Source organism: Dasypus novemcinctus, chromosome 27 (assembly GCF_030445035.2).
Source record: "Dasypus novemcinctus isolate mDasNov1 chromosome 27, mDasNov1.1.hap2, whole genome shotgun sequence".
Classification (NCBI taxonomy): Eukaryota; Metazoa; Chordata; class Mammalia; order Cingulata; family Dasypodidae; genus Dasypus; species Dasypus novemcinctus.
Window position 1 is genome coordinate 40469689 of NC_080699.1, and position 25572 is coordinate 40495260.

Genomic DNA, 25572 nt, shown 5'->3' on the forward strand with positions numbered 1-25572 from the left:
TGCTCCTCCCTGGTGGGAGGCGGCGACCTCCTTCTCTGGCCACTTCCCTACTAGCCCCCCTCTGCCCATCCCCTCCAGGCACCTGTGCAAGTAAATGTTTAACCAAAGGTGCCCCAAAACCCGGGTAGGTTTGCCGATTGAGGTGGTGAGACTATTCCCACCAAGACCTGTTTCAAGTTCCACTGCCTGTCCGGGTGTGTGGAGAGGGGTGCATTTGCACCCCACTAGGCAGTGTTTCTGCCAGCCATACTTCCATCTCCCTCTGCTCTCCTGGAGCATGTGTGTGTGTGTGTGTGTGTGTGTAGGAAATCAAGAGTATGGATTAATAGTAAAATAATTAGAAAATCATGAGTTTTGACAATTACCTTTATTTTCAATATGATTTAACTGCAAGTTTATATAATTTACTTTTTAATCAACCACGGGTGTTTAACAACTGTCCTGCAAAGTTCCAGCGAATGTAACATTCTGCAGGAAACAGCACCCACTGCCTTCAGGACAGGCCGTGAGCTCTCAGGTTTGCAAAGGGCTCCCCATGTTCCTGGGAAGTCGCCCTTGTGGCAACAGGACCTCTACAGGGGCAATTCTTGGTTCTGGGCTCTTAGGGGACACCGCGTTTAAGGAAGAGCCGGAATGTTGCAAGGAGGGAGGAGGCGGGACAGAGACGCGAGTGCAACTTCTGCCCCGCGCTGCTTGGAGACGAAGGGGAGACCCGGGGAAGGGGACAGATGTCCGTCAGACCAGAAACGACTGAAGCGTGGGGACGCCGGGGCATCACCTACCGAGAGGGCAAGACAGCGCCGGTCGCTCCCGCCAGCCCACGCCTCCCGCCGCGGCTCCGCGCCACTCCCTCCCCGCCGAGTGGCTCTCGGCTCTGGAGGCGGGGCCAGTTCTCCGGTGGCCCCCGGAGGCCGGGGGCTGCGGGCTCCGCGAGGCTGGGAGGGAGGAGGGGAGGGGCGCCGACTGGGCCGGCCGGGAGGAGGGGGCCTTTAATAGACTCGCCCCGCGCCGGCTTTGCAGCCTGCGAGCGGCTGCGGCTCGGAGCAGCCGCCCAGCTGCTCCCGCTAGTTCGCGCCTGCGGCTCCTCGCCCTTGCACTTGACAGCGCTCGTACTTGGGCTCCCCGAGCGCGCTCTGGCTGGGACTGGCACAGGTAGGAGGCGCGGGCTCCCGGGGTCCCGCTCGCTGCTGGCTCGGGAGGAGTTCCCCGGCGTCTGCGCTCCTGGCTGGAGCCGCGGGTCGTCCCGCAGGGCTGGTGGCTCCGGTGCCGGCTGCGCGGAGCCCGTGCGGGCGGCGGCGGGGAGCCCGGCCAGCCCTTCCCAGCGCCGCCGCCGTGCGCTGCCCGGCGCCATGCTTCTGCTGGGCATCCTGACCCTGGCTCTCGCCGGGCGACCCGCTGGCGGCTCGGAACCAGAGCAGGAGGTGGTGGTCCCGCTCCGACTGGACCCGGACATCAACGGTCGCCGCTACTACCGGCGGGGTCCCGAGGACTCCGCGGCTCAGGGGCTCATTTTCCAGATCACTGCGTTCCAGGAGGACTTTTACCTCCACCTGACGCCGGATGCCCAGTTCCTGGCGCCCGCTGTCACCACGGAGCGCCTGGGCGTCCCCCTCCAGGGGCTGTCCCGGAGCGCCCAGGACCTCCGCCGGTGCTTCTTTTCCGGGGACGTGAACGCCGAGCCGGACTCGTTCGCCGCACTGAGCCTGTGCCGGGGGCTCCGCGGGGCCTTCGGCTACCGAGGCGCCGAGTATGTCATTAGCCCGCTGCCCAACGCCAGCGCGCCGGGCGCGCAGCGCAACGGCCTGGGCGCGCACCTCCTCCAGCGCCGGGGCGCCGCCGGCAGGCCTCCCAGGGACCCCACCTCTCGCTGCGGGGTGTCTTCGGGCTGGAATCCCGACATCCTACGGGCCCTAGACTCTTACAAGCCGCGGCTGACAGGCTCGGGGGACGGTCGCAGCCGGCGCAGGTCCGGGCGCGCCAAGCGCTTCGTGTCTATTCCGCGGTACGTGGAGACGCTGGTGGTGGCCGACGAGTCCATGGTCAAGTTCCACGGCGCGGACTTGGAGCATTATCTGTTGACTCTGCTGGCCACTGCGGCGCGACTCTACCGCCACCCCAGCATCCTCAACCCCATCAGCATCGTGGTGGTCAAGGTGCTGCTTCTCGGGAGCCGCGAAACCGGGCCCAAGGTCACGGGCAACGCCGCCCTGACGCTGCGCAACTTCTGCGCCTGGCAGAAGAAGCTGAACAAAGTGAGCGACAAGCACCCCGAGTACTGGGACACCGCCATCCTCTTCACCAGGCAGGTGAGTTGATCTGTCGCCTTTCTGGGCCTAGGTGGCCCCGTTCTCTTAAGGCCACCGCCTTAGCTCCCCAAATCCCCTTTGTGCCACTTTGTTGGTCTCTTCTGACTCCCCCTTTGGGGCGTCCTGACGCGGCCGGCTCCTCGGCTGCGTCGAGTCTGCGCACGTGCATCTGGGTGGTCGGAAGAAAGCTGCTGGTTCAGAAGGTGTTGACCAGGGGCGGCCAATCAGCGCCCAGGAAGTTGCCTCCCCGCAGCTGCAGTTTGCCGCCAGGGCCGATAGGATGCGCTCTGAGGATGGCGTTGGAGAGGGTGGGACGGGCCCGCCCCTGCTGCACGCGGGGGCGTCTAAGCCGGCGGAGGCTCCTGTTGCCAGCTTCCCTTCCCAGGCTGTAGAACTGGAAGGCGATCCCAGCATCCAGGGACCGCCGGGCCACATCTGGTGCAGGTAACGGGGGTCAGTTGTCTTCTCCTTGTCCTGGGTCTGAAAAACCTTGTTCAGGGAAAAAGGGAATCATCTGGGAAGTTGTGTGGGCTGCAGTGAAAGGACAGACCCTTGAGTCCAGGAGGCAGCATTCTCCTTCCTTGCTGCTTCTCTGGCGCCCTTCTCTGCTGGGTCTGTCTTCTCTCTTAGGGGTTTCCAGAGGGTTCTGAGCAGCCTTCATAGGCTCTTGTTTGGAGCTGTTTCAAGGGGACTTTCACAAAGACCTGAGATGGGAAAATCTCTTACAATTTTCCCATATCCTTGTCTGTGAAAGTGACTGTTGGCCCCGACATCCCCGGCTGGTGAGTTTGCTCGCTAAAACTTGCTGCTTGACCGCAGGCTCCAGCTTCTGCGCTGGTGCCAGTGTGGAAGCCACGGGAGCTTGGTAAAGACCATTCGGAGACTGCATTTGCAAGACTGGAAAGATACTGAATACTGGGATTAGAAAGATGGGGGCAGGTGGGGAAAGCGGCCCCGTCTTTTGTAGTGAGATCGTGCGTGCTTTGAAACGGGAGACGCAGGGGACGTCCAGGACGCCAGAGGGGTCTTCAAACCAGGTCTTTACCTGATATCTGATGACAGATAGGTTACGAGTCTGTGAAAGTTAAGAGTCATAGATGTTGGAGTGATTGGGTGCTGTGAAGTTTTTGGATTCTTGATATCTCTTGGGTACTGGAGACCAGGAGGAAAGGGGGCAGCGCCCGAGCCGTCTGCTTCGTCTGATTTGGGGGCTGTGAGTTGACGCTGCGTCCTGCTCTCTCCTTCTCGTTGTCCTAACCTCCACCTTCTGCGGGGTGACACCGAATCCTCAGCTACCTCCCGGCCTCTAACGCTTGCTCCACTGTCTCCAAATGGCCAGTCAAAGCTGGCCTGGTGCATTTGGGCTGGAACTGGCGGCTCCCACACTAACCCATTTGGCACGGGGCGTCCCTTCCTGGAGTTGAACCTCCTCCATTTCCCAGCCTCCTTCTCCTCCCACCACCTGGCTCCTCTGGGGAGGTGTTTGGCCCGAGTCTCTTTCCTGGCGCTCATTCTTCAACTGAGGTCTGCAGAGCGGCCACTTCCCAGCTCCTGCAAGTACCGCCTGAGTCACCGGGAAGCCACAGAGGAGGCGGCTTCGACCTCTGCACGCAGACGAGCTCTGCAGGCAGATGGCCGGGGACGAAGCAAAGGCCAAGAACAGGCTGACGGCAAAGCAGCTGCCGTCCCGTCCACTGCCCGGGTGCCCCTGTGGAGGCCACGCACAGACCTCGGTCTCCCCTGCCTGGGGACCCGGTGGACTCTTTGGAACCTGCAGTGGGAGGAGGACTTCTGCTGGGAATATGGGCTGTGCAATCTGAAGAATCCCGCCGTTGGAGGAAGCAGTGTGAGGGCTCCCCTTCTCGGTGGGGCCTCTAGACCCCCGGGGACTGTTCTGGCCGTGCCTAACGGGGGCAAGATGCATGCCCCCTTGGTGTGGAAGCAGTGCTGTGCATCTGTGACTTTCAGAAGCTGTCTTTCCCCCTGGAGTCTGGAGGGCAAAGCCAGAGCGGGGAGGCCTTGTTGGCAGGTCCCCCGTCAAGGGGCGTGCTGCGCTTCGTGTCTCCTTGCCAGCACGGGCTGCAGGGCGTGCTGCTTTCTCAGGCTTCGGAACTTTTCATTCCTGAACTCCCCCGGGCAGGTACAGCATTCGCTGAGAACACGAGCGTGCAGCTGCTCTTTCTTAGACCGAGGCAGACGTGGTCTCCGGAAACCTGGGGGGAGTCTCCTGCCAAATACTCCAACGCAAGAAAGAAGAGGAATTTTCATTTTCCTCTGTGAGGGCCAGTAATAATCCTTTAAGGCGGATGGATGAACTAGTCGGCTTAAACCCTGTTTCTTGTAATGGCATAACCAGTGCTTTTTCAAACTAAAATTTGGCCAATCTCTCTCCTCTGTGGCTGTTTGGGTAAGAGTATATATTGTCAAACACCTTTGCTTTTTTTCTGTAAGGGATCTTGAAATGAGAGCCACTTTAGAGCCACCCATTTCTTGGGTGCCCCAAAGAAATTTGAAAACTGATTAGTGCCACTTACTGTCTTAACCCCCCAAGTATGGTTTTCCTGGGGAGGAACCACCTAGGATGGGGTCTGGCTTGATCAAACTGTATTCCCTCCTTTGACCAAGAGATGCTGGCATGCACCCATAGAGCTCCAGGGTGCCGGGGCCCTCCAAAAGGAGAGCAGCAGGAGCAAGATGCCCGGTGTGTGGCGAGCTTGCTGTTTGACTGACAGTCAGGTTGCTGTGTGTGAAAACAAGTCTGGGCCAGGCTGAGGCCCCTTGGCAGGCAGAGGGAGGGCTGAGGGGTGTTGAAATCAGAACACGGATGAGATGGGCCCGGAGAGGACCTTGCAGCTGCTCTGTGAGAAGGATCAGATGATGGTCCGACACGCATTTGGGCAATCTGAGGCGCTTACCTGAAGACGCAGCATCACATCACAGGGCAGCAGGGCACGCCTGATTTTGCAAAGCACCCGGCCGCCAGATATTCTGCAGGGACCTCAGAACTGCAGGGTGAGGTCCGCTCAGAACTGGAACTACCATCTGTGGCAAATGAGCACCCACCTCGCTCTGGGTGGGCATTTATTTCTATGGGGCGGGGGGCGAGTTCCCACGGCTTCTTGTTGCAAGGGGCATGAGGAGCCAGACTCAGCAGGCCCCCTTTTCTCAGTCTTCTCTCTCTCTCCAGGTCCAAGGCCACGGCCGTTTGGGTAACCCTCTTTGGTAGACTGGCATTCATTCCTTTATCCAGACATTCCCTGAATACTTCTTGTGCTTCTATTACTTTGAGGTAGTCCATGGGGTGCTGGAGATACAGATATTAATAAGCTGTGGCCCCTGGTCCCAGGAATTCACTGTGGGATGGGGAGACCCCCAAGAAGTCAGCTCTCCCCCAGACGGTAACCGAGGGAGGAGCCCACGATGCGCCCTCCTTAGCGTTGAGCTGCCGAGGACCCCGTCGGGGGGTGGTCCCTGCTCTGGGGAAGCTGGCGGAGGGGAAGTGGGCTTGTGCTCTTCTCCGCTCAGTCACCTGTTAGGCTCTTTGAGACACTGCCTCCGCTGGGTCAGCCTGTGCAGTTGATGGTTTCCCTGCTCGCTCACGCCTTCATCGCTTTTAGTTTTCCTCCGTGCTTGGTGCCACTTCTCTTCGCTCACACTCTCCTCCAACCCTAGACTTGGCGCTTCTCTTGTTCTGGCCTTGAGCAGTGCGGGAGGAGAGCGGAACAGCGTTCCAGAAGCCCCTTGGATACAGAGGCCAGTTCTTGCTACGACAAAGCACTTGCTCTGCAGGAGGGAGATGTCGTGTTCAGTTGGAAGAACGAAGCGTTAATGGTAAAAGAATAAGGATGCATCTCTCCCGATATAATAGAAAGGGCCATCATCTCTTGCAGTCAGGCTTGGGAAGCTATTGCCGGGGAAGGGCAGCCTACAGACTTGGTATTTTAGAGCGTGTGATTCTGTGTCACTAAAGGCAAACTCAACAGCCCTCTGCTGCAGGGGAGGAGGGCCGGGGGCTGGGGACCGGGGGCCGGGGAAGAGGAGAGGGAGTGGGATAGGATCGTTTCCTGACCGTGGGGCGATGACTTCTCCCTTCCTTTCCTACTTACACAAAGTGAGTAAGTTCATTCTTGACAAGAGGATGACAGAGGAAGGCTGGAAGCAAAGAATGTGCCGTGGAATCCTTTTCTTTCTCCTTTTGTAAACACTGGTTTGGAGGCAGAAAGGCAAATGAGGTTTTCTCTGTCCTTAGGTCTAGCTCTTGCCCTGCCTTTAACTCCTCCGTATTTGCTCATGCCACACACCCAGCACTTAGCCTCCCTTTGCCTTGCCTCGGCTGCAGTGACAGAACAGAGGCTTGGAGCCGGGAGGGCTGACCTTAGGTCCTGGCTCTTGAACTTCGTAGTGGTGGGCTTTGGATGAGTTCGTTATCTTCACTTTCCTCGTCCTTACAATGGAGATCATAACGATGCTGATGCTGATGATACTTAAATTACAGGGCTCCTGTGAGGATGAGTTATTGAGTGATCCCAAGTGGGGATCCAATTAGCGACTGCTATTAGTACTTACTAATAGTCATCAACATATGTTTGTCATTGTTGAATAATAGCCCGCAGACCCCTTGCCAGGATTTCAACTGGGGATAGTCCTGGTTTAAAGCCGTCTGTCCCGTTGCCCTTGCAAGTACACTGAACACCCATCCGATTCCTATTTTTGGCTTGGAAACTATGGACACCAGCCTTGGCCGGTGCCAGGGATCTCGTGAGCTGCCTTCAGGCAGCCCCTGCAGCTCACCACGCAGGGAGAAGCCACTCGTCCTAGGTGCCCGGGAGGACGGTGCTGACGTCAGGCCAGGACCGCTTGTAGCTTGGGGGGCTGGGTGCTTTTACGCCTTTTCTGGGCATTGTTAGGCCAAGCTTCCGGGCTGTCAGTCTGCGGAGAGCGAGTCGAGGTTCTGGCATTTCACCCTGGCTCTTGGTCAGGTTTTGCCCTGGGGCAAGGAGGGACCTGGAGAGGAGTGTGTTTAGTCCATGCCTGGAGCACCGGACAAGGTGCAGGCAGGGGCTGCAGGAGTGGGGTGGGTGTGTTGGGGCAGGTGTGGGGCAGGGTGCCAGGAGCCGGTTCAGCAGCGGCGGTGGGCAGTGCTCAGGGCGTGCTCTCGCCCATTCGCCCCGATGTGGCGCCTTCTCTGGGATTTTGCCAGGACTCTCCCTTCTCTGGGGAGGAGAGGAGGGGCTTCTCTAGACTGCCCTGCGCCGCCCCCCATTCTTTGGGGCCCCAGAAGGCTCTGGAGTGCATGCTGCCCCAGACCCAATATGAAATCACGGAAAGAGCCCAGCTCTGTGGCTGCTCGGCTGGATGTCCATCCTGATGCCACCCCTCCCTGTCTGTTTGACCTTGGGTTACTGACCTTGGGTCTCAAACTGTAAAAAAAAGTGGGGACTAGCAATGGCTTCTCCTTCGAAATGCTATTGTGAGGATTCAATGGGCTTTACAGGCCAAGCTCTTAGAATAGCGGCTGGCTCATAGTAGCAGCTCAATAAATGGTAGCCGTCATCATTATTTTGGGTAGGCACCCTTTCTTGAAGTGATGCTTTCCGAGAAGGTTTAGGCTTCCAGCAAGTCCTGGGTTCCTCTTCTTCCTCCTCGAGGTAATCTTGGTGTTTGGGTTGCCTCGGTTTCTTTCTATCATCCCACCGCATGCATCTAGAGGGATTTCTCTTCTGCTAACAGAAGTATCTACCCTCTCCTCCAGGGTGTGTTATCTTCCTCATCCCAAGGCAGCCTTAGTCACATTTCCCAGGCACTGAGTTGCTAGATTTCCTTTTCTTCTAGTGAAGCAAGTCCCTCCCATCCTTGGGGATTACATCAGAAGTGGATTTGGGGCTGGAGGAGGAAATACAGGGATGGACGATAAAGATTCACATGGATACGAGTTAAAGGGGCAGGATGGGTACTCGCACGGCGTGGTTTTCATCCGTAACTGTGACTCAGAGGGAAGGACGCTGCTGGCCTCTGCGTCAAATGGCCTGGGTTGAAGACCCACCCGTTCCTCCCTTGACGGCGGTGGGACCCTGGGCGAGTGATTTCAACTCACCTGCTGGCTGGGAGGACGGCACTGAAGAGGTAATAAAACGTGGATGCTGTGACATGGCCATGAAAATTAGCCCCAGCTCATGGGCCTAAGAGAGCAGCATAATCAGGAAGCTGGCTACATGGGATTGCATATATTTTCTGCTGCACTTTTTTTTCTTAAATTAAAAAAAGCAACAACTTTCTTTGGGCCTGATCTTTATGGGTCCTTCTCTCTTCTGCTGGAAAATGGCGAATGTCTCAGCACAGGGCATGGGGAGTGGAGCGGGGTGTGGGGTCTGGAGAGAAGACAGAGGTTGAAAGTGGGCGGATTTAGGGAGTTGTCAGAAAGTATGGATCAAGCCATTGCGAGGTGTCATTCTTTACTATGATTATTAATTGTGGCTCCAGCTCTAACGGATTTTGAAAGAAGAGGCAGTTAGAAAGGAATAGCCCGGGAGGATTAGGTTCTTGGCCATGCTGCAAAAGCAGCTGCAGCTACAAAGAGAAAGGGCCAATTGCCAGTACGGGTGATCCGTGTGGGACCTGGGCTGCGAAGCACACCCATCCTCGGGGCTGAAGGACCCTGCACCGCTGTAATTTCTGGAGACAAACGCCTGCGCCCTAGAGGTGGAAGCAGTTGGAGTGTCTCTGAGTTCATTCCAGAAGGGTGGAGGCGCTTGGTGCCACAAATGAGCCATTCGAGCTGGGCATTTCCGGGTCCTGGGCAGCTGCGTGTAGGCGTTCAGAACGCTGAGGCTGAGCCTGGGGACAGAGGGACAGGCAGAGCCTCTGACCCCAAACAGCTGCAGCTTCCCCCAAACCACTGGTTTTTGCAGGAGGCTGCTCGCAGCTCCACCCCTGCCCTCAGGAAACCTGCCGGCTCTTTACGGTTCCTCTTGTTTGAGCGGGCAAACCAGGGCTTTCTTGATGGAAAGAACAGGTTGCTCCTGGCTAGCAAGGACCTGCAGCTGTCTGTCTTTGCTCCAGAGAGAACCCAGGCTCCTCGAGGCCACAGGACCGGCTGCGGACCGCTGCGCCCCAGGGGTTGTCTAAGTCCCAGTTGAAGTGCTCAGGTGGCCATTTCTGATCAGCAGGCGTGGGGGGAGAGTGAGCTCAGAACTCTGAATCCTCACCTGGGTGGTCCAGGGAAAGATAGCTTCGCTTTTCTGTGAGTTAGCGATATCAACTCCGAAAGGTGGGTCAGCGGGCAAGGTATCTTTGAGGTATCCATTCTAACAGGAGAGCATTCTATGGGATCCTTTTTTTTTTTAAAAAAAACAACTTTACTTCCACTTCAAAAAATAAAATAACAGATAAAAGGCAGCTTAACAAATTCTGGAAGCATTACTTTATACATACTTTTTTTTTAGGAGGTACCGGGGCTTGAACCCGGAAGCTTGCAGATGAGAAGCAGGTGCTCAACCACTGAACTGCTCCCAACTCTCCTGGAAGCATTACTTTAAAAAGTCCCCTCCGGGGACATTTATCTTATTTAATCTTAAACACTCAATTATTTCTCCAGTGTTCCAAAAGATGAATAAATGAGCACATTGGTTAAATGGCATGACCAAGGTCTCCTTGTTAGTGAAGAAAATGAAAAAAAAAATGCTTGATCGTATTTACATCACAAAAATGAAATCCCATATCCTTTTTCTGACCTGTAACATTGATAAGTGCCTTCTTTGCCTTTGCTACAAAAATATTACGATTTACTAACTATAGTCTAAGGTACTTTAGTTGTATTTTCCCCATGTATCACCATATTCTTACCAGCTTGTAAGAGAGGAAGTCTTGTATTTTTACTGTTGACCACAACCCTCGTCTAGTTCTGAAATTGTGAAATCCTTTTATAACCTGGAGGACCTGAAGGGCGTGCGCTCCCCAGCGTGTGGGAAGGGGTGGAAGGCTTAAGCGATGGTAGCCGCAGGGTCCTAGCAGAGAATTAGTCCATCCCCGGAGGGAAAAAACGGAAGGAAGGGTCTTGCCCAGAATCACTACTGCTGGGGACTGGACCGGAAATTTAGGCTTTGTGGTTCTCCTTCCTGGGCTCTCACTCTGTTACCAAAGGCTAGCAGTGTGTGCTCCTTGTCTTCCAGAGGGAACAGAGGGTGCTTTCCCTGGCTCTCTCGAAGGCTGCAGCCTTCAGGCTGGAAATCACACACTTCCACCTTCGTGGAATTTAGAGACCCCAGCATCCGGGGCTGCATGGTCGTATGGCCTGCCCACCTCCTTCAGGAGCCTTCATCGCAGCTTCATCACCCTCCTTCCAACCGCGTTCCTGTCCCTTAGCATCCCTTTCCCCAAACTGCCCGTCAAGGGCACAGCCCCTTCCCAAAGTGTTAACAGCAGTGGTTTCCTGGGCCTCCGAGCTCTGGAGGAGGAGCACTTGCTCTGGGAGATGGAGTCTCTGCAGAGGGACAGGTGCTGGAAAGCGAAGGGAATTTGAGGTTCAGCCCATGAGGTTCACAGATGTGGCAGAAGGGCGATTGTGTCAGCCCAGGAGAGCGGATCCAGGACTGGCGCGCCCCTTGCCTGCAGTCGACTTTGTGCCTTCTGGGATCACCTGATCACCTCGCAGGGCCACGGCTAGAATAACTGCTAACTCATTAGCAAGCGTGACTGGCACCTGACTGTGTGAAGGCAAGTTTGACTGCTCAGGTGGTAAACTTCTGAGTGCTTTGGATTAATTTTTGCTGATTTCCTGGACTCTGACCACGTTTCCTCCTCTGCCCCTGGCCCCCACTACCTCTGCTGCCCACCTTTCCCCCAGGTCAGCATATATGTGCTTGCAGATGCGTGCACTCACACGCACGTGCAGAATCCTGCACACGTGCACGTGCAGATGCGTGCACACACATGCACATGCAGAATCGTGCACACACACCTGCACACACACGTCCACATGCACTCAGCACACAGTCCCAAGGAGAAACACACTTGAGAAGAGCTCTGAGTGTGTCTGTGAACACGTGGCTCCCACAGGGGCCCTCAGCACCCCTTTCTCCTGCATTCGCGCAGGGGTTGCTGTGACCCTGCAGGGAGAGCACTGCTGGTGAGCCCCACTCACCCCGAAGCCGTGTGTCCACTCTGCCACGCGTTAGCCAGCGGCTTGAACCGCTCTGAGCTTCAGCTTCCTTGTCCACGTGAGGCAGGAATCATCGTCACTCAGTGGGATGGTACCAGGACGAAAGAGGCTCATATGTGTAGAGGACACGCCCAGGTTTAGCGTTTAATAAACTGGGGCCAGGATTACCCATGATCACAGTCTCCGCTTCCACCTTCGAAAACCAGGTATAATAATACAGCTGCCTCCTAAGACTGGGGTGAGGATTACGCCAGGTGATGCAAAGGTTAGCTTCCTGTAGACTGACGTGGGCCCTGGACTTCAGGGGCAGGGTGTAATGAAGAGCATACCGGCACCACCAAGCCAACACGTTCTTTTCAAGAGGAGCAGAACACGGACCAGTATCTTATCCATCGCCTGGACTTCTATCTAGATGGGTTGCTGGCACATAATGTTCTATAAGCTCTTTGAGAGCCCCTCTCTGGAGCCCCATCTTGCCCTTCCTTGTCCCCTGGAAATATTTGCTGCCAGGATTTGCTGCTGGCAGCCCCAGCATCTGCTGCAGGTGAAGCTCTGGGACAACAAGAGAGGCTGTCCTGCCTAGTGACAAGCCACTTAATTTATCTCTTCTTCCGAGCAGCCCTTGAACCCTCGGTCCCCTTGAACGTCTGTGGCCAGCGGAGCTCTGGCTAGATGGGGGAGCGTCTGTCTCCCTGTCCCTCACTCCAACCCACGGAAGCTCAGTCTCTGCCTGGTGTGGGCGGGTCCTTGGCTGGTGACCCTTTGGCTGAGAACCTGAACTTAATTCATGGTTGTCCAAAAGGCATGCACTTGGCAAGGCCCTTGGCTGCCCAGAGCTGACTCCGTATGGGTCAGAGCCTTGCCTTCCGCCCCGCTGCGTCCACCGGCCACTCCCGGCACCCCGCCCAGCTGGGGCGGCCACTGTTCCTCTGGTCCGGATGGCCATCTCTATATAAAGCAAAGGCCCTTGTCGTTTAAATTTGTACCTCCTAATTCCCCCCGTAGGACCTCCCTGGGTAGCATTTGGGCAGCATTTTCTGCGAGCCACAGAACTGAGGTCTACTCCCTTAGCCTGGGTTGACTTCACACATGGCCCCACATCCCCAGGGGAGAAAGGCTGGAAGGGGCCGGGCCTGGTGGGGGTTGGAATGGGGTTGAGTGGGAATTTCCTGGAGGCTGCGCTCTCCTCCTTCCTGCCTTTCTCAGTGTCCCTGACTTCTGGGCTCTGCTTCTCTCCCACCTGGCAGGACCTGTGCGGGGCCACCACCTGCGACACGCTGGGCATGGCCGACGTGGGTACCATGTGTGACCCCAAAAGGAGCTGTTCGGTGATTGAGGACGACGGCCTTCCGTCTGCTTTCACCACCGCCCACGAGCTGGGTAAGCCCGGGCGGGGGGCAGCAGTGTGCGCTGGGGTATCCCGGGTCTTCCTTCCCACGAGCTGGGTGAGCGCGGGTGGGGGGCAGCAGTGCAAGCTGGGGTGTCCCGGGTTCTTCCTTCCACTGGGCGGGTGGATGCACTTGTTTCTGAAGCCTTAGCCATCATTTTTAGGGCCAGGGTTTGCCTGCACAATGGCTTTTAAAAGTTCTTCCCGACTGGCCATCTCCGTTGGCAGGCGGTACTGCTGACAACCCCTGCCCTCGGGTTCTCGTCCGTTAGGCCTTGTGGGGACAATAGCTCAAAGAAAAGAGGAGCCATCCGCTACATCGCTGGTCCCCCTGAGTCCACCGCCTGGTGGAGGGGACAGGACACCTGAGCGGGTGCCGTGGAGGACGTTTGTGAGGCAGCCTACCCGTAGGTTGAAACGCCCAGCCCGAAAGCCGCTGCCCGGGCCTCTCCGCCCCCTGCCTTCCCTCCCAGCCCAGGCCTCCCCATGCCCAGCCCCTCCGCCCCCTGAGTCCTCTTGCTGCCCCACAGGCCACGTGTTCAACATGCCCCACGACAACGTCAGAGTGTGTGAGGAGGTGTTTGGAAAGCTCCAGGCCAACCACATGATGTCCCCGACGCTCATCCAGATTGACCGCGACAGGCCCTGGTCAGCTTGCAGCGCGGCCATCATCACTGACTTCCTGGACAGCGGGCACGGTGAGCCGGGGGCCGCGGGGAAGGCGGCCGTCCCTGGTGGCGGCTCTCCGCCCCCTCTGCACCTGCCGCCTTTCACCTGGGGTTCCCCTAACTCCAAGGGGTTGGCTCTGAAAGGGGTCCACACCAGTTCTTCCTCTCCCGACCATTTAGATGCTGGGACGTAAGAGGCCAAGTGGGGCCGCTGACGTCCTCAGCTGCTGGGGTTGGCCCTGGACCTTGGTTTTGGCAAACTACCTGGCTAGCCATCCGGGGCCTGGGTTCTAGCCCCATTTCGGTCCCTAGCTGAGGCCCGGTGAAGATTTAGCCTTCTTGGACTGCGTAGTTTCTTTAAAATGTGAGCACATTTCTTACCTTCTCCAATTAACCGTGAAGGTGAAATCGGCTGGTCAAGGGAGAGCACGTCGGCGTGAAATAACCATGGCACTGTCATTCCCGGGCCCTCGGCCGGCCAGGCCTCGCCGTCCCCAGGCTCCCCTAACGGATGCCCTTGGCTCTCTGCAGGTGACTGCCTCCTGGACCAGCCCAGCCAGGCCATCGCCCTGCCCGAGGACCTGCCGGGCGCCAGCTACCCGCTGAGCCAGCAGTGCGAGCTGGCCTTCGGCGTGGGCTCCAAACCCTGCCCCTACATGCAGTACTGCACCAAGCTCTGGTGCACCGGCAAGGCCAAGGGGCACATGGTGTGCCAGACGCGCCACTTCCCCTGGGCGGACGGCACCGGCTGCGGTGAGGGCAAGTTCTGCCTCAAAGGGGCCTGTGTGGAGAGACACGACCCCAACAAGTACAGGGTGAGTGCTGAAGTCTGCTGGCCAGGGGCCACTGGGCGGAGGGGAGTGGGCTTTGGGGCTGCCCCAGCCCAGGGCTCCAGGAGGAAGTACTCGCTGCAGGACTGCTGGGTGCTCACAGCCGCATCTCAGGGCTGCCCTCGGCCTGGGCTTCCCTGACGATGATCTAAGGGGGGAGAGAAAAGATGACGGGGGTCAGTGGACACGTCCTGCGTGCCTCGCCTTGTCCTCTCTGTGGCGTATCTCTGGGCCCAAAGCTCAACACGGGGTGCCAGCTTCCTCTGGGTGCCTTCATTGCTCCCCCCAACTATGGTAATATCTCTAGGAGTGCCCCCTGCGTCAGGGGCTGTGGACCACGCAGATGGACCAGTCTTGCTCATAGCCCCCCAGAGAACCTGCAGCATAGTGGGGGACTTCTACTTGGGTCTGGCCTGAAATGCCGCCAAGCCCTGGGCAAGCTTTGGCCATTCACTTCCTGCCAAATCAAGCCGTCCGCCTCGTTAGGATACTGCTTTTTTTTTTTTTTTTTTAAGATTTAAAAAAATTTATTTCTCTCCCCTTCCCTCCCCGTTGTCCACTCTTTGTGTCCATTTTCTGTGTGTCCTTCTGTGTCCACCTGCATTGTTGTCAGCGGCACTGGGATCTGTATCTCTTTTTGTTGCGTTGTCTTGCTGTGTCAGCTCTCCGTGTGTGCGGCACCACTCCTGGGCAGGCTGCACTTCTTTTGTGCAGGGTGGCTCTCCTTACAGGGTGCACTCCTTGTGCGTGGGGCACCCCTACGCAGGGGACACCTCTGCGTGGCAGGGCACTCCTTGTGTGCATCAGCACTGTGCATGGGCCAGCTCCACACGGGTCAGGAGGCCCTGGGTTTGAACTGTGGACTTCCCATGCGGCAGACGGACGCTCTATCAGCTGGGCAACATCCACTTCCCTGAAAATGCTTTTTACCTGGAGCGTGGTGGAGCACAAGTCTCCCTGCACCCCTGATAAACAGGAATAACAACTGAACCAGAGCAAGTTCAGAACCCCAAAGATTCTCTGAATATTATAGCAGCTTTCTATTCTCCCAGTCTTGGGTTGAAGTAGTAAAGGGATTTGCCATTTTCCAGGCAGTACTGAGAAGCTGTCCTCTCCTTTCATTGGTCATTTCTCGCACCCCCACATCCAGTTCAAGCAGATCTTCCTGTTGACTTTCCTCAGAACATACCCAGGCTCTCCCCACTCCCCACCACCCCTCTGCCGCCACACCTCCCTGGATTATTACATCGCCCCTCGCTGGCCTCCTGCTTTTCGTCCTGCTCCTTTTACAGACCCCTCCCAGCCCAGCACCCAGAGGGGTCCTGTAACGAGCCGGGCAGGTCACGCCACTTCTCTGCTCAGGGCCCTTCAAAGGCTCATCCCACCTTGGCAGGAATGCTGAAACCCTTCCGTGGCCCTGGGGCTCCTCTCCCTGCCTTCGTCTCCTGCGTCGCTCCCTGTTGCTTTTTCTGATCCAGGGATGCTGGAGTGCTCAAGCGCTGGCCTTCTCAGGGCCCTGTTCTCTGCTCTGCCCAACTTCAGCACAGCTCACCCCACATTTCCTTCCTCAGGCCTCTACTCAGAGGCCATCCCCGCCATGAGGCCCCCTGGGGCCCCCAAAACACAGAGCTCCATTCCCGGCCCCATCACCCTCCTGCTTTCAACCCTGCCTCTAGATACTGGCTCATCTGTTCTTTGAGTGTCTTGCCCCACAAGGAGGTAGTTGCTTTGCAGGCCAGAGGTTTTTTCAGATGGTTCCTGGCATGTCTGCAACAGAGAGGTGGCAGATGGGGGATGAAGAGACATGTTAGGTGCATTGCGAAGGTATAGTGGACCAACGGGCGGGAAGAAGTGACACCCAGGTCAAGGCACGGGCTTGGAGCCACAGGACAGTGTTAACTATGGAAGGAAATCGGAGGTGACGAGGCCGAGATGCTCACCCTCTCAGTCTTTAGAAGGTCCTTGCGGTCAAGGCATGAGGGGGTGTGGCCAGGTTGCAGGGCCCGTGGGGTAGGGATGTGGAAAGGGCAGATGCGATGCCAGCCACCTCTGCTGGAGAGCGAATGGCTGGAGGGAGGAGGGCCACCCCTTGGAGAGAAAGCGAAGGGACAGCTTTCATAAAGGACAAAGCTGACACGCTGACCCAATGAAACAAGCTATGCAACACAGGAGCAGATGGAATCGGTGGACACCTCCATGAGCGCCAGGGTTTGCGTTGCGTGCTGCTCACTCCCGGTGAGCTCTGCGCGGCGTATTCGCTCGATGGATTATCTGTGGTTTTAATCTTCGATTGTTCAATCGAGTTTCTTCCTCTGTTGCTTGACTGATGGGTGCTCAGGGAATGAAAAGTCCTTTTACGGTCATCCTAAGAAAAACATCATGAAAATTATACATTTCCTACCCCTTCTCCACCATCTTAAAGAATACCCTGCATAATTCACCCCACAGCCAAATAGAGTTTTAGGATGGCTTAGGAGACGTCACCTATATCTCCTCTTAACACAAACATCACAGCTACTTTAGTGACACTTGCTAAAGTTTAGTCCCTGATTGAGATTAAGATCAGTCTGGTTTGGTGAGAAGTCTGAAGGAAGCAACATTGACGAATAAGGTTGTGTCAATATCCGTGGCTGCATTTGTTTCCTGGAGAGGCTGAGGGCTGGCCCTGCCTTAGACTTAGAGGGTCCGATAAATATATTAACAGATAGATAATGAGAGACCTTGAGTTCCTGCTCTGTGGAAGGCCTAGTGCTAGGAACTATTATTATTCTTTTAAACAATAATCTTTATTTTTAGAGCTGTTTTAGGTTTATGGAAAAATGATCAGAAAGTACAGAGGTTCCCATCCACTCACTGCCCGCCTCAAGAGTTTCCCTATTATTAACATCTTGTATTATGTGGTATGTTGTTTGTAATTGGTGAATCGGTTTGATACACTGTTAGTGACTAAAGCTCATAGTTTACAGCATGGTTCACTCTTGGCACGTACGGTTCCACGGGTTTGGACCAGAGCAGAGGGCCACGGTGGAGACATGCTACTTTGTTTAAATCTTCCAGCCAACTTCAGACCTGATTGTTTTTTAGCTCCGTATTTGTCGATGACGTGTCTGCACCTGAAGGGGACTTGACTGTTTGCTCAAGACCACCTGTCTAGACAGGGAAGGGCCAATTGTGAAACTGCCCCAAGGGGGCTGTCTCTTCTTAGTGTCTTTATTTTTTTTTTAAGATTTATTTATTTCTCTCCCCCTCACCCCGGTTGTCTGTTCTCTGTGCCTATTTGCTGCGTCTTTGTCCGCTTCTCTTGTTGTCAGCAGCATTGGGAATCTGTGTTTCTTTTTGTTGTGTCATCTTGCTGCGTCAGCTCTCCCTGTGTGCGGCACCATTCCTGGGCAGGCTGCACTCTCTTTCGTGCTGGGTGGCTCTCCTTACGGGGCGCACTCCTTGTGCATGAGGCTCCCCTACGCGGGGGACACCCCTGCGTGGCAGGGCACTCCTTGCGCGCATCAGCACTGTGCATGGGCCAGCTCCACACGGGTCAAGGAGGCCCGGGGTTTGAACCGGGGACCTCCCATGTGGTAGATGGACGTCCTATCCACTGGGCCAAGTCTGCTTCCCTTCTTAGCGTCTTGATGGCCGTTTTCCCCCTCGTGATACAGAGTGAATTTCCTTCTCAAGGGAGGAGAACGCGGGGGCGGGCAAGGCTGCACCAGAGTGGCTTTCCCGGGGTCCAGGGCACAGGTGCGCCGCGGGAGACCCCGCGGGGAGCTGATGGCGGACCTTCCCTCGCAGGTGGACGGCGCCTGGGCCAAGTGGGAGCCCTACGGCCCCTGCTCGCGGACCTGTGGCGGCGGCGTGCAGCTGGCCAGGCGGCAGTGCAGCAGCCCGGCCCCTGCCAACGGCGGCAGGTACTGCGAGGGCGTGAGGGTGAAGTACCGGTCCTGCAGCCTGGAGCCGTGCCCCAGCTCAGGTGAGGCGCGCGGGATGGCCAGCGCCCAGGCAGGCCCGGCCACGCCACGCCCCAGCCACGCCCCAGGCTCCCGAACCCAGGATTCTAACCCCCAGGACGAAGTCTGGGAGCCGGGCGGTGCCGTTCCTTTCCGGATCATTCTGCCCTCCACTCACCTTCGGTCAGGCTCTTCTGGATGGTTAGACTGCAAGGCTAAATGGTTAAGGGGAATGTGACCCCGGAAGCCCTCCCAGTGAGGGGCTCACACACCCCGCTTCGTGAACAATAATTCCTAAACCAAGGGTCTCTAGTCTGACTACACTTTAGTATTCTCTTCCGTTAGAAATGTAGGTGACAAGCTGCATTAGTGGTAGCCATACGTGTGATTTCACCATTAACAGAAACCATGGGTATTTTCATGTCACATTTAATTCGTTGCAGAAATCTCAAAATACTATTTTGTCATCACTAGGTCAAAATTAACAGGAGCTATTACTCTTCATTGAATCATGTTACTTAATGTGGTCACAAAGAAACACGTACGTCACACACACATTTTAAGATCTATGGATAGTTGTGTAGCCACGTAATTAGTATCCCTTGCAATCTAATGCGATTTATTTAATGCATCTAATAACGCAGTTCTGAAAATAGTTGCACTAGACTGCTGAAGGGGGTCCGTTGCACAGTAAATGTTTAGGCAATTGTCCTTGAGCATTTAAGGTTAGAGAGCTGTCGGGGAAGGTGGCATGTTGCTGGGGTTCTGTAACCCCTGGGGCTGGATCCTTTGGGACCTGCCTGCTTGAGTCCTTTGAGATGCGGAGGCTGCAGCTTCAGCCAAGAGGGTGGTGGGGCAGAAGCTGGAAGGAGCTGAGCTTCCCTGGAGGGCTGCTCTCACTGCCCTTCCCGTAGCATCCTGGCTCTGCTTCCTCCATCCCTAGCTTCCGGCAAGAGCTTCCGGGAAGAGCAGTGTGAGGCTTTCAACGGCTACAACCACAACACCAACCGCCTCACCCTCACCGTGGCTTGGGTGCCCAAGTACTCGGGCGTGTCTCTGCGGGACAAGTGCAAGCTCATCTGCCGAGCCAATGGCACCGGCTACTTCTACGTGCTGGCACCCAAGGTGGGCAGGCCAGGGTGGGCGGCCGCGGCCGGGACAGGGGGCTCTGGGAGGGCTTCCAGCCGGCGGGGGCCACGAGCTGAGCTGCCCCCTCTCACCCTCTTCTTCCCTTCCCGGGGGCTCTGCAGGTGGTGGATGGGACCCCCTGCACCCCTGACTCCACCTCGGTCTGCGTCCAAGGCAAGTGCATCAAGGCCGGCTGTGATGGGAACCTGGGCTCCAAGAAGAAGTTTGACAAGTGCGGGGTGTGCGGGGGAGACAACAAGAGCTGTAAGAAGGTGACGGGGCTCTTCACCAAGCCCATGTGAGTTTTGGGCCCTGCGGGGGGCAGGCGGGGGCAGGGGTGTGGCCGCAGGGAGGGGCTTCCTCCAGTGTGTGGAGCTTGGCTCAGACTGGGAGCGGTGTCGCCTGGCCTTGCGGTGGAGGCTGTGCGCCCTTCCAGGGCTGAGCTCCACCTCCTTTGTGCAGCACACACGCGACGTGCAAGGGTGAACGAATTTGCACTTCAGTAGCGATTGAGGTTTGGATCTCAGGTCATCTGTAATCGGGTGGCCTTGGGCTGGTGACTCAATGTCCACAAGGCTCCATCTCCTCATTTGTAGAGTGGGTGTAATACCTATAGACAGAGTTCACGTGAGGCCTGAGGGACTTAATCCAAAGGAAATGCTCAGCGTGGGGCCTGGTGCCTCCCTCCGCTAAGCACTAAGGACGCTGATAACAGAACTGGAGCTGCAGGCCTGGGTCGTGGCGGCCTGAGGCGCCGGCCCTGGGGATGGGGTGGAGGAGAGAAGGGCTGGAGACCCGCAGGGAGCTGGCAGAGTCGGGCACACCAGCCCTGGGATCCACCCCAAGACACATCTTGGAGCCGCTGGTTTTCCCGGCACCAGAGCCTGGAGCTCCCGAGCTTGTGCTTCCGGAGCCTGAGCACATTCCCCCCTCTCCCTGCACCGCCCCCTTTTTTTAATGTGTTGTATTTCTTCTTGCTTTTTTTTAAAAAAGACATTCAGATTACATAAATGTTACATAAAAAATATAGGGGCTTCCCATATGCCCTGCTACCCTCACCGCCCACCTTTGCCTCCATTAACAACATCCTTCGTTAGTGAGGTACAGTCATTGCAATTGATGAGCACATTTGGAGCACTGCCACACAGCATGGATTATAGCTTATGTTGTAGTTTACACGCTCGCCCACTCAATGCTGTAGGTTATGGCAGGATATATAATGGCCTGCATCTGTCTTTGCAATGTCATTCAGGACAAGTCCTGGAAGTGCCCCCGTATTACCCGTTTTCCCTCTCCCTGCCCTCAGAACCTCCAGAGAGCACTGCCTCCACATCAGTGATGCACATTCTTCCGTTGCTAGAGTCCCAGTAAGTCTGTAGTAGAATGCCAGCAAGTCTGCTGAGTCCACAGTTCCTTCCCAGCCCTGAGGACTCTGGGATGGGGACGCCCACACCCCCTCTGATAGGGAGGGGCTCCAGCCCTTTATGGCCGATGGATGGGACCCTTCTGCTTCCTAGTGGAATGTGTTTTGAATGTCCTGACCCATTCTCTGCGGGAGGCTGGGGCAAGCCGAGCACCTGAGGTCTCTGCTGTGACGGGGGTATGGTTGACACTGAAAACTTGGAGTCCCAGAAGCTGAGGACTGAGAGTCCTGGGTGGCTGCCGGGACCCTCAGCTGGCACCTGGGCATGGCCCTCTGCTGAGCGCCTGGGAGGGCATGCAGAGGGAGGACAGCCAGCCCCCCCCACTCAGGAGCTCGGGCACGCAGTTCCGGACGGTCCCTCACTAGGTCAGGTGGGGAAGGAAATGCAGAGACCCCCCAGACATGCTGCACTGGTGAATGTCAGGTGCTCTTCCCATAGGCTGTTAGGGGTGGCAGGAGCCTTGGCGATGATCTTCTTTCACCCAGTGCCGATGCAAAGTCCCAGAAGTGGGTTGGCGTTTATAATGGGAAATTTATGAGGGGTAAAATCTTACAGCTCCAAGGCCGGGAAATGCCCGACCAAGGCACCGTCAGAGATGCCTTCTCACCTAAGCCAGCTCCTGGAGAGCCTAAGCCAGCTCCTGGAGAGCCTAAGCCAGCTCCTGGTGAGCCTAAGCCAGCTCCTGGAGAGCCTAAGCCAGCTCCTGGTGAGCCTAAGCCAGCTCCTGGAGAGCCTAAGCCAGATCCTGGAGAGCCTGGGGGCCCCATGTGGCAGTCAGGCATGCGGCAGGGCTTGTCCCTGTGGGCCCAGCCCCTCGGGGGTCTCCCTCTGTGTCCCTGTGCCTTGCTAAGTCCAGACTCCGGGACCTCCCTCGGCCTCCCGAACTTCTTTGCCCTTCTGCAGCTGTCCTGCCTCTCACACGGCAGGACCGAAACAGCAGCTTCCCTTTTCCGTGTCCCTTCCTCTGTCTCTGCTCATACACGGCCCAGCAGGAGGGCGGAACCCACTCCGTGCCATGCCCCAGCGCCGTGGTCCAACCACAAGGGCCCCACACCTGCACGGATGGATTAGTTCAAAAACATAATCTTGCTCTTTTTGGGATTCATAAAAGAACTTCAAACTGCCACGCCCACCCATCGTGCAGATGAGGACACTGGAACCCAGAGAAACGCACGTGCTGAAATCACACACGGTGCCCTGGGGCTAGATCCCGGGTCTCCTGGGTCCAAGGCCAGGGCCATTTCACCAAATGGAGCTTTCCAGCCTGGGACTCAGGGTCTGGAGATTTATTTCCTTCTCCTCCTCCCCCTGTTCCCCCCATTTCTCCACCTCCTCCTCCTCCTAGCTAATATTTATCGGGGGCTTACTATGTGCCAGGCACAGTGCAAGGGGTTTCTGTCCTTTACTTTATTTAATCTTGCAAGCACTTCAATGAGCTGTGCTTATTTACAAGTGAGGAGACCAAGCTTCGAGAAGCTCTGACTTCTCTAGTCTTAGAGATCAGCTGAGCAGCGGGGAGGGATCTGACTCCAAAACTTGTGCACTTCTCCCATGCTAGAATTCACCAAGACATAAATCTAGCAAGGAAGGAAAATCCCAAGGTGATCAAGCCAGTGTATTTCATTTTAGGGTACCAGGCGATAATCGGATGCACCAGCTCCCTGCCTGCAAGCGTCACAGGAGGTGATGCATCTTAGGCAGACTGGCTGGTCGCTGTGCTCCGCCAGTGCCAGGGTCTGTGACTCTAGAGGGGGACGGGGGCTCCCTGTCCTCAAGCACGGGTGTCGGTCTGATGCGTGGTCCCCTCTTCCTGCCCCAGGCACGGCTACAACTTTGTGGTGGCCATCCCGGCGGGCGCCTCGAGCATCGACATCCGCCAGCGGGGCTACAAGGGGCTCATCGGGGACGACAACTACCTGGCCCTGCGGAACGGTCAGGGCAAGTACCTGCTCAACGGGCACTTCATCGTGTCGGCGGTGGAGCGGGACCTGGTGGTCAAGGGCAGCGTGCTGCACTACAGCGGCACCGGCACTGCCGTGGAGAGCCTGCAGGCGTCCCGGCCCATCCTGGAGCCCCTGACCGTGGAGCTCCTCTCCGTGGGGAAAATGACGCCTCCCCGGGTCCGCTACTCCTTCTACCTGCCCAAAGAGCCCCGCGAGGACCGGCCCTCGCCCCGCCTGGACCCGCGGGCCCCCTCCGTGCCGCGCCACAGCGAGCTCAGCCTCTCCAACCAGGTGGAGCAGGCCGACCACAGGCCCCCTGCGCGCTGGGTGGCGGGCAGCTGGGGCCCCTGCTCCCTGAGCTGCGGCGGCGGCCTGCAGCGGCGGGCGGTGGACTGCCGGGGCCCCCCGGGGCCGCTCCTGGCCTGCGACGCCGCCCACCGGCCGGCGGAGACGCGAACCTGCGGGGAGCCCTGCCCGGCGTGGGAGCTGGGCGCCTGGTCACCCTGCTCCAAGAGCTGCGGCCGGGGCTTCAAGAGGCGGCCGCTCCAGTGCGTGGGCCACGGGGGGCAGCTGCTGGCCCGGGACCGGTGCAGCCTGCTGCGCAAGCCCCAGGAGCTGGACTTCTGCGTCTTGAGGCCGTGCTGAGCCGGGCCGTCCCCTTCTCCCTGTCGCGCTCCGTCCCACGGGCGCTGCCAGTGTCCCGGCCGGCGGGAACCACGGGTGGCTGGCCGATGCGGAGACGCCGCTTCCTGGGGGGCCAGGACCACAGCCCGGGCTGAGTGGCCTCCCCCAGACCCCTGGCCTGGGTGGGGGGATGTGAACACAAAGTCTACCTCACGCCCGGCTCCTCTGGGGCCCAGTTGCCGAGGAGAGGCCAGGAGGCCGCTGGGAGAGCCGGGCCGGCCGCTTGGCACCCACGGGGGCCGAGCCAGGCGGGTTTCGAGGGTGCTTCCTGCCCACTGCCGTTTTCTGGCCGCCGTGGCACCGAGAATAGAGCCTGGTGGAGACTGGGGGGCGGAGCGGGATTGGGTGCAGCCGGGGCCATGGAGGTGCCACTTGGGGGGTGTACAGAGGGGGTCCTGAGGCCTTGGCTCTCCCTTTGCCCCCCTCTCCCTGAGGGCTCCCCCATGTCGGGTGGCTGGGGGGGCATCCACATGGGCTCGCCTGTGGCCTGGTGGAGAGAGGTGGAAGTTCTCCAGGGGCCCTGCTGTTTCCACAAGGGAAACGAGGCCGTTAAGAAAAAGGTGCTGCGGCTTCTAAGGGGGGATGGACGCTTGGCTGAAGCCGCGGGTGAGGAGGGACCCGGGGGGTACGCTGCCCCTGGGGTGGGGCCTGGCTCTGGGCGGACATCTCCTTGGGGTGCCCCAGCCTCATCTTGAGAAGCAGCGCCAGCCCTGCTTGCTCCTTCCTCCAGAGAAGCCCGCGGAAGGCTCTGAGCTGTCCCCGGGAGCTTTCAAAGAGGCCACAGCTCTGTGCCCGCAAAGAGGGGACGAGTGGGTGCCGGTGCGCCAAGACCCCTGCCACCCCGAGTGTCCTGCCCCGCCCCCCAAGACCCCGGCCTCTCCGGCTGGGAATCGGGGTCCGCCGTTTGCTACCTCAGGTTCTGTCTCTGGGATCCCACCCTTGTCCCTCCCGCGGGGCAGCGGTGCCCGTGGTGCTTCTGCCAGATCCCTCCACGCCCTTCATAGTCGAGGACGAGGCTCCACTGCCCAGCGGGAGGGCACCCCCAGCCGCCCCTCAGCCCCGAGGGCAAGGAGCCCCCACCCCAGGAGCCCGTCGGCCACCAGCGAGGGGAGCTGGAGACCTGGCTACCTCGGAAATACACCTGGGGGGCGGGGGGGGGGGCGACCAGGGCGCTTCCTAGAGCTCCCAGGGCCGAGGAGTGCTGGCCTTAGAGGTGACCGGCCGAGCAGGGCGCCCGGGCCTCACCTGGGAATTCGGTTTCTGAGCGTTGGGGATGCATTTGACCTTGAGGGAGGCCAGGGGCTCCACGGAGACCTTCGCTGAGGTGAGCCCAGGCAGGTGGAGGGTCCTCCCTGGGGAAAAGGGGCTCGTCTTCCTATTTGCTTTCCCTTCGATGGGCGGAATCCCCAGTCCAGGCGGTCAGCGGCAGGCCCCTTACAGGGCCGGGCTCCCCGGAGGCGGCAGGGAATGGAATGCAGGGGCGTGAGGGACGCAGGGCCTAGGGTGAGGCGCACAGCGACGACAGCCGCACCTGCGCCCGGGGCGCCCCGGTGGGGGCCAGTGCACAGGTGCTGGGGGGCCGGGCAGGGGCGGGCGGGGTTGGGCAGAGCGGCCCTGCTGCCACGCACTTTACGAGCCACTGCACAGAGGAGACCCCGCGTGGCCCTTCCGCTGGTGTGACGGGTCACCCAGGGAGGAGCAGGCGAGGCTCCAGGGACAGGCTTCTGGTGGGGTAAGAGGTGAGGGAGTGTGTCGGGCGTGTCAGGCTGGGGCCCAGCCCCTTCTCCAGTGGGGTGGCCAAGGAGCGGTCCCTGTCCCTTCTGCCCGCCGGGCGCACGTGGAACCTGACCCCAGCGCGGTCCTGCTGCGCCGGGCCGGGGAGCTGCAAGGCTGGAGGGAGCCGAGGCCAGTCTTCCCAGCCCGGGGGTTGGCTCCGGAGGCACCAACACTGTCCGGCACGGAGCTGCCCACCCCTGGGGTGTGCGGTCCTTGTGTACGCCACGCACGGCGGAAGCGCGGCTGGCTGTGTATACTGTGTATACAGGGAGCTGGCTGCCGCGCGGGCAGGAGCCCGCTCCCAATAAAGTTGTAAGGATCTAAA

The 25572-nt window shown here is 58.1% G+C and overlaps 1 protein-coding gene across 1 annotated transcript; it reads left to right on the top strand.

The window, feature by feature from the left end:
* Positions 1-939: 939 nt before the first annotated feature.
* ADAMTS15 (ADAM metallopeptidase with thrombospondin type 1 motif 15) lies at positions 940-25572 on the top strand. The gene is made up of 8 exons (XM_004453239.4): positions 940-2306; positions 12711-12843; positions 13381-13548; positions 14050-14333; positions 18138-18315; positions 19236-19417; positions 19543-19718; positions 22664-25572. The coding sequence occupies exons 1-8, from the start codon at positions 1350-1352 to the stop codon at positions 23430-23432; spliced, it is 2847 nt and encodes a 948-aa protein (XP_004453296.4). The 5' UTR covers positions 940-1349; the 3' UTR covers positions 23433-25572.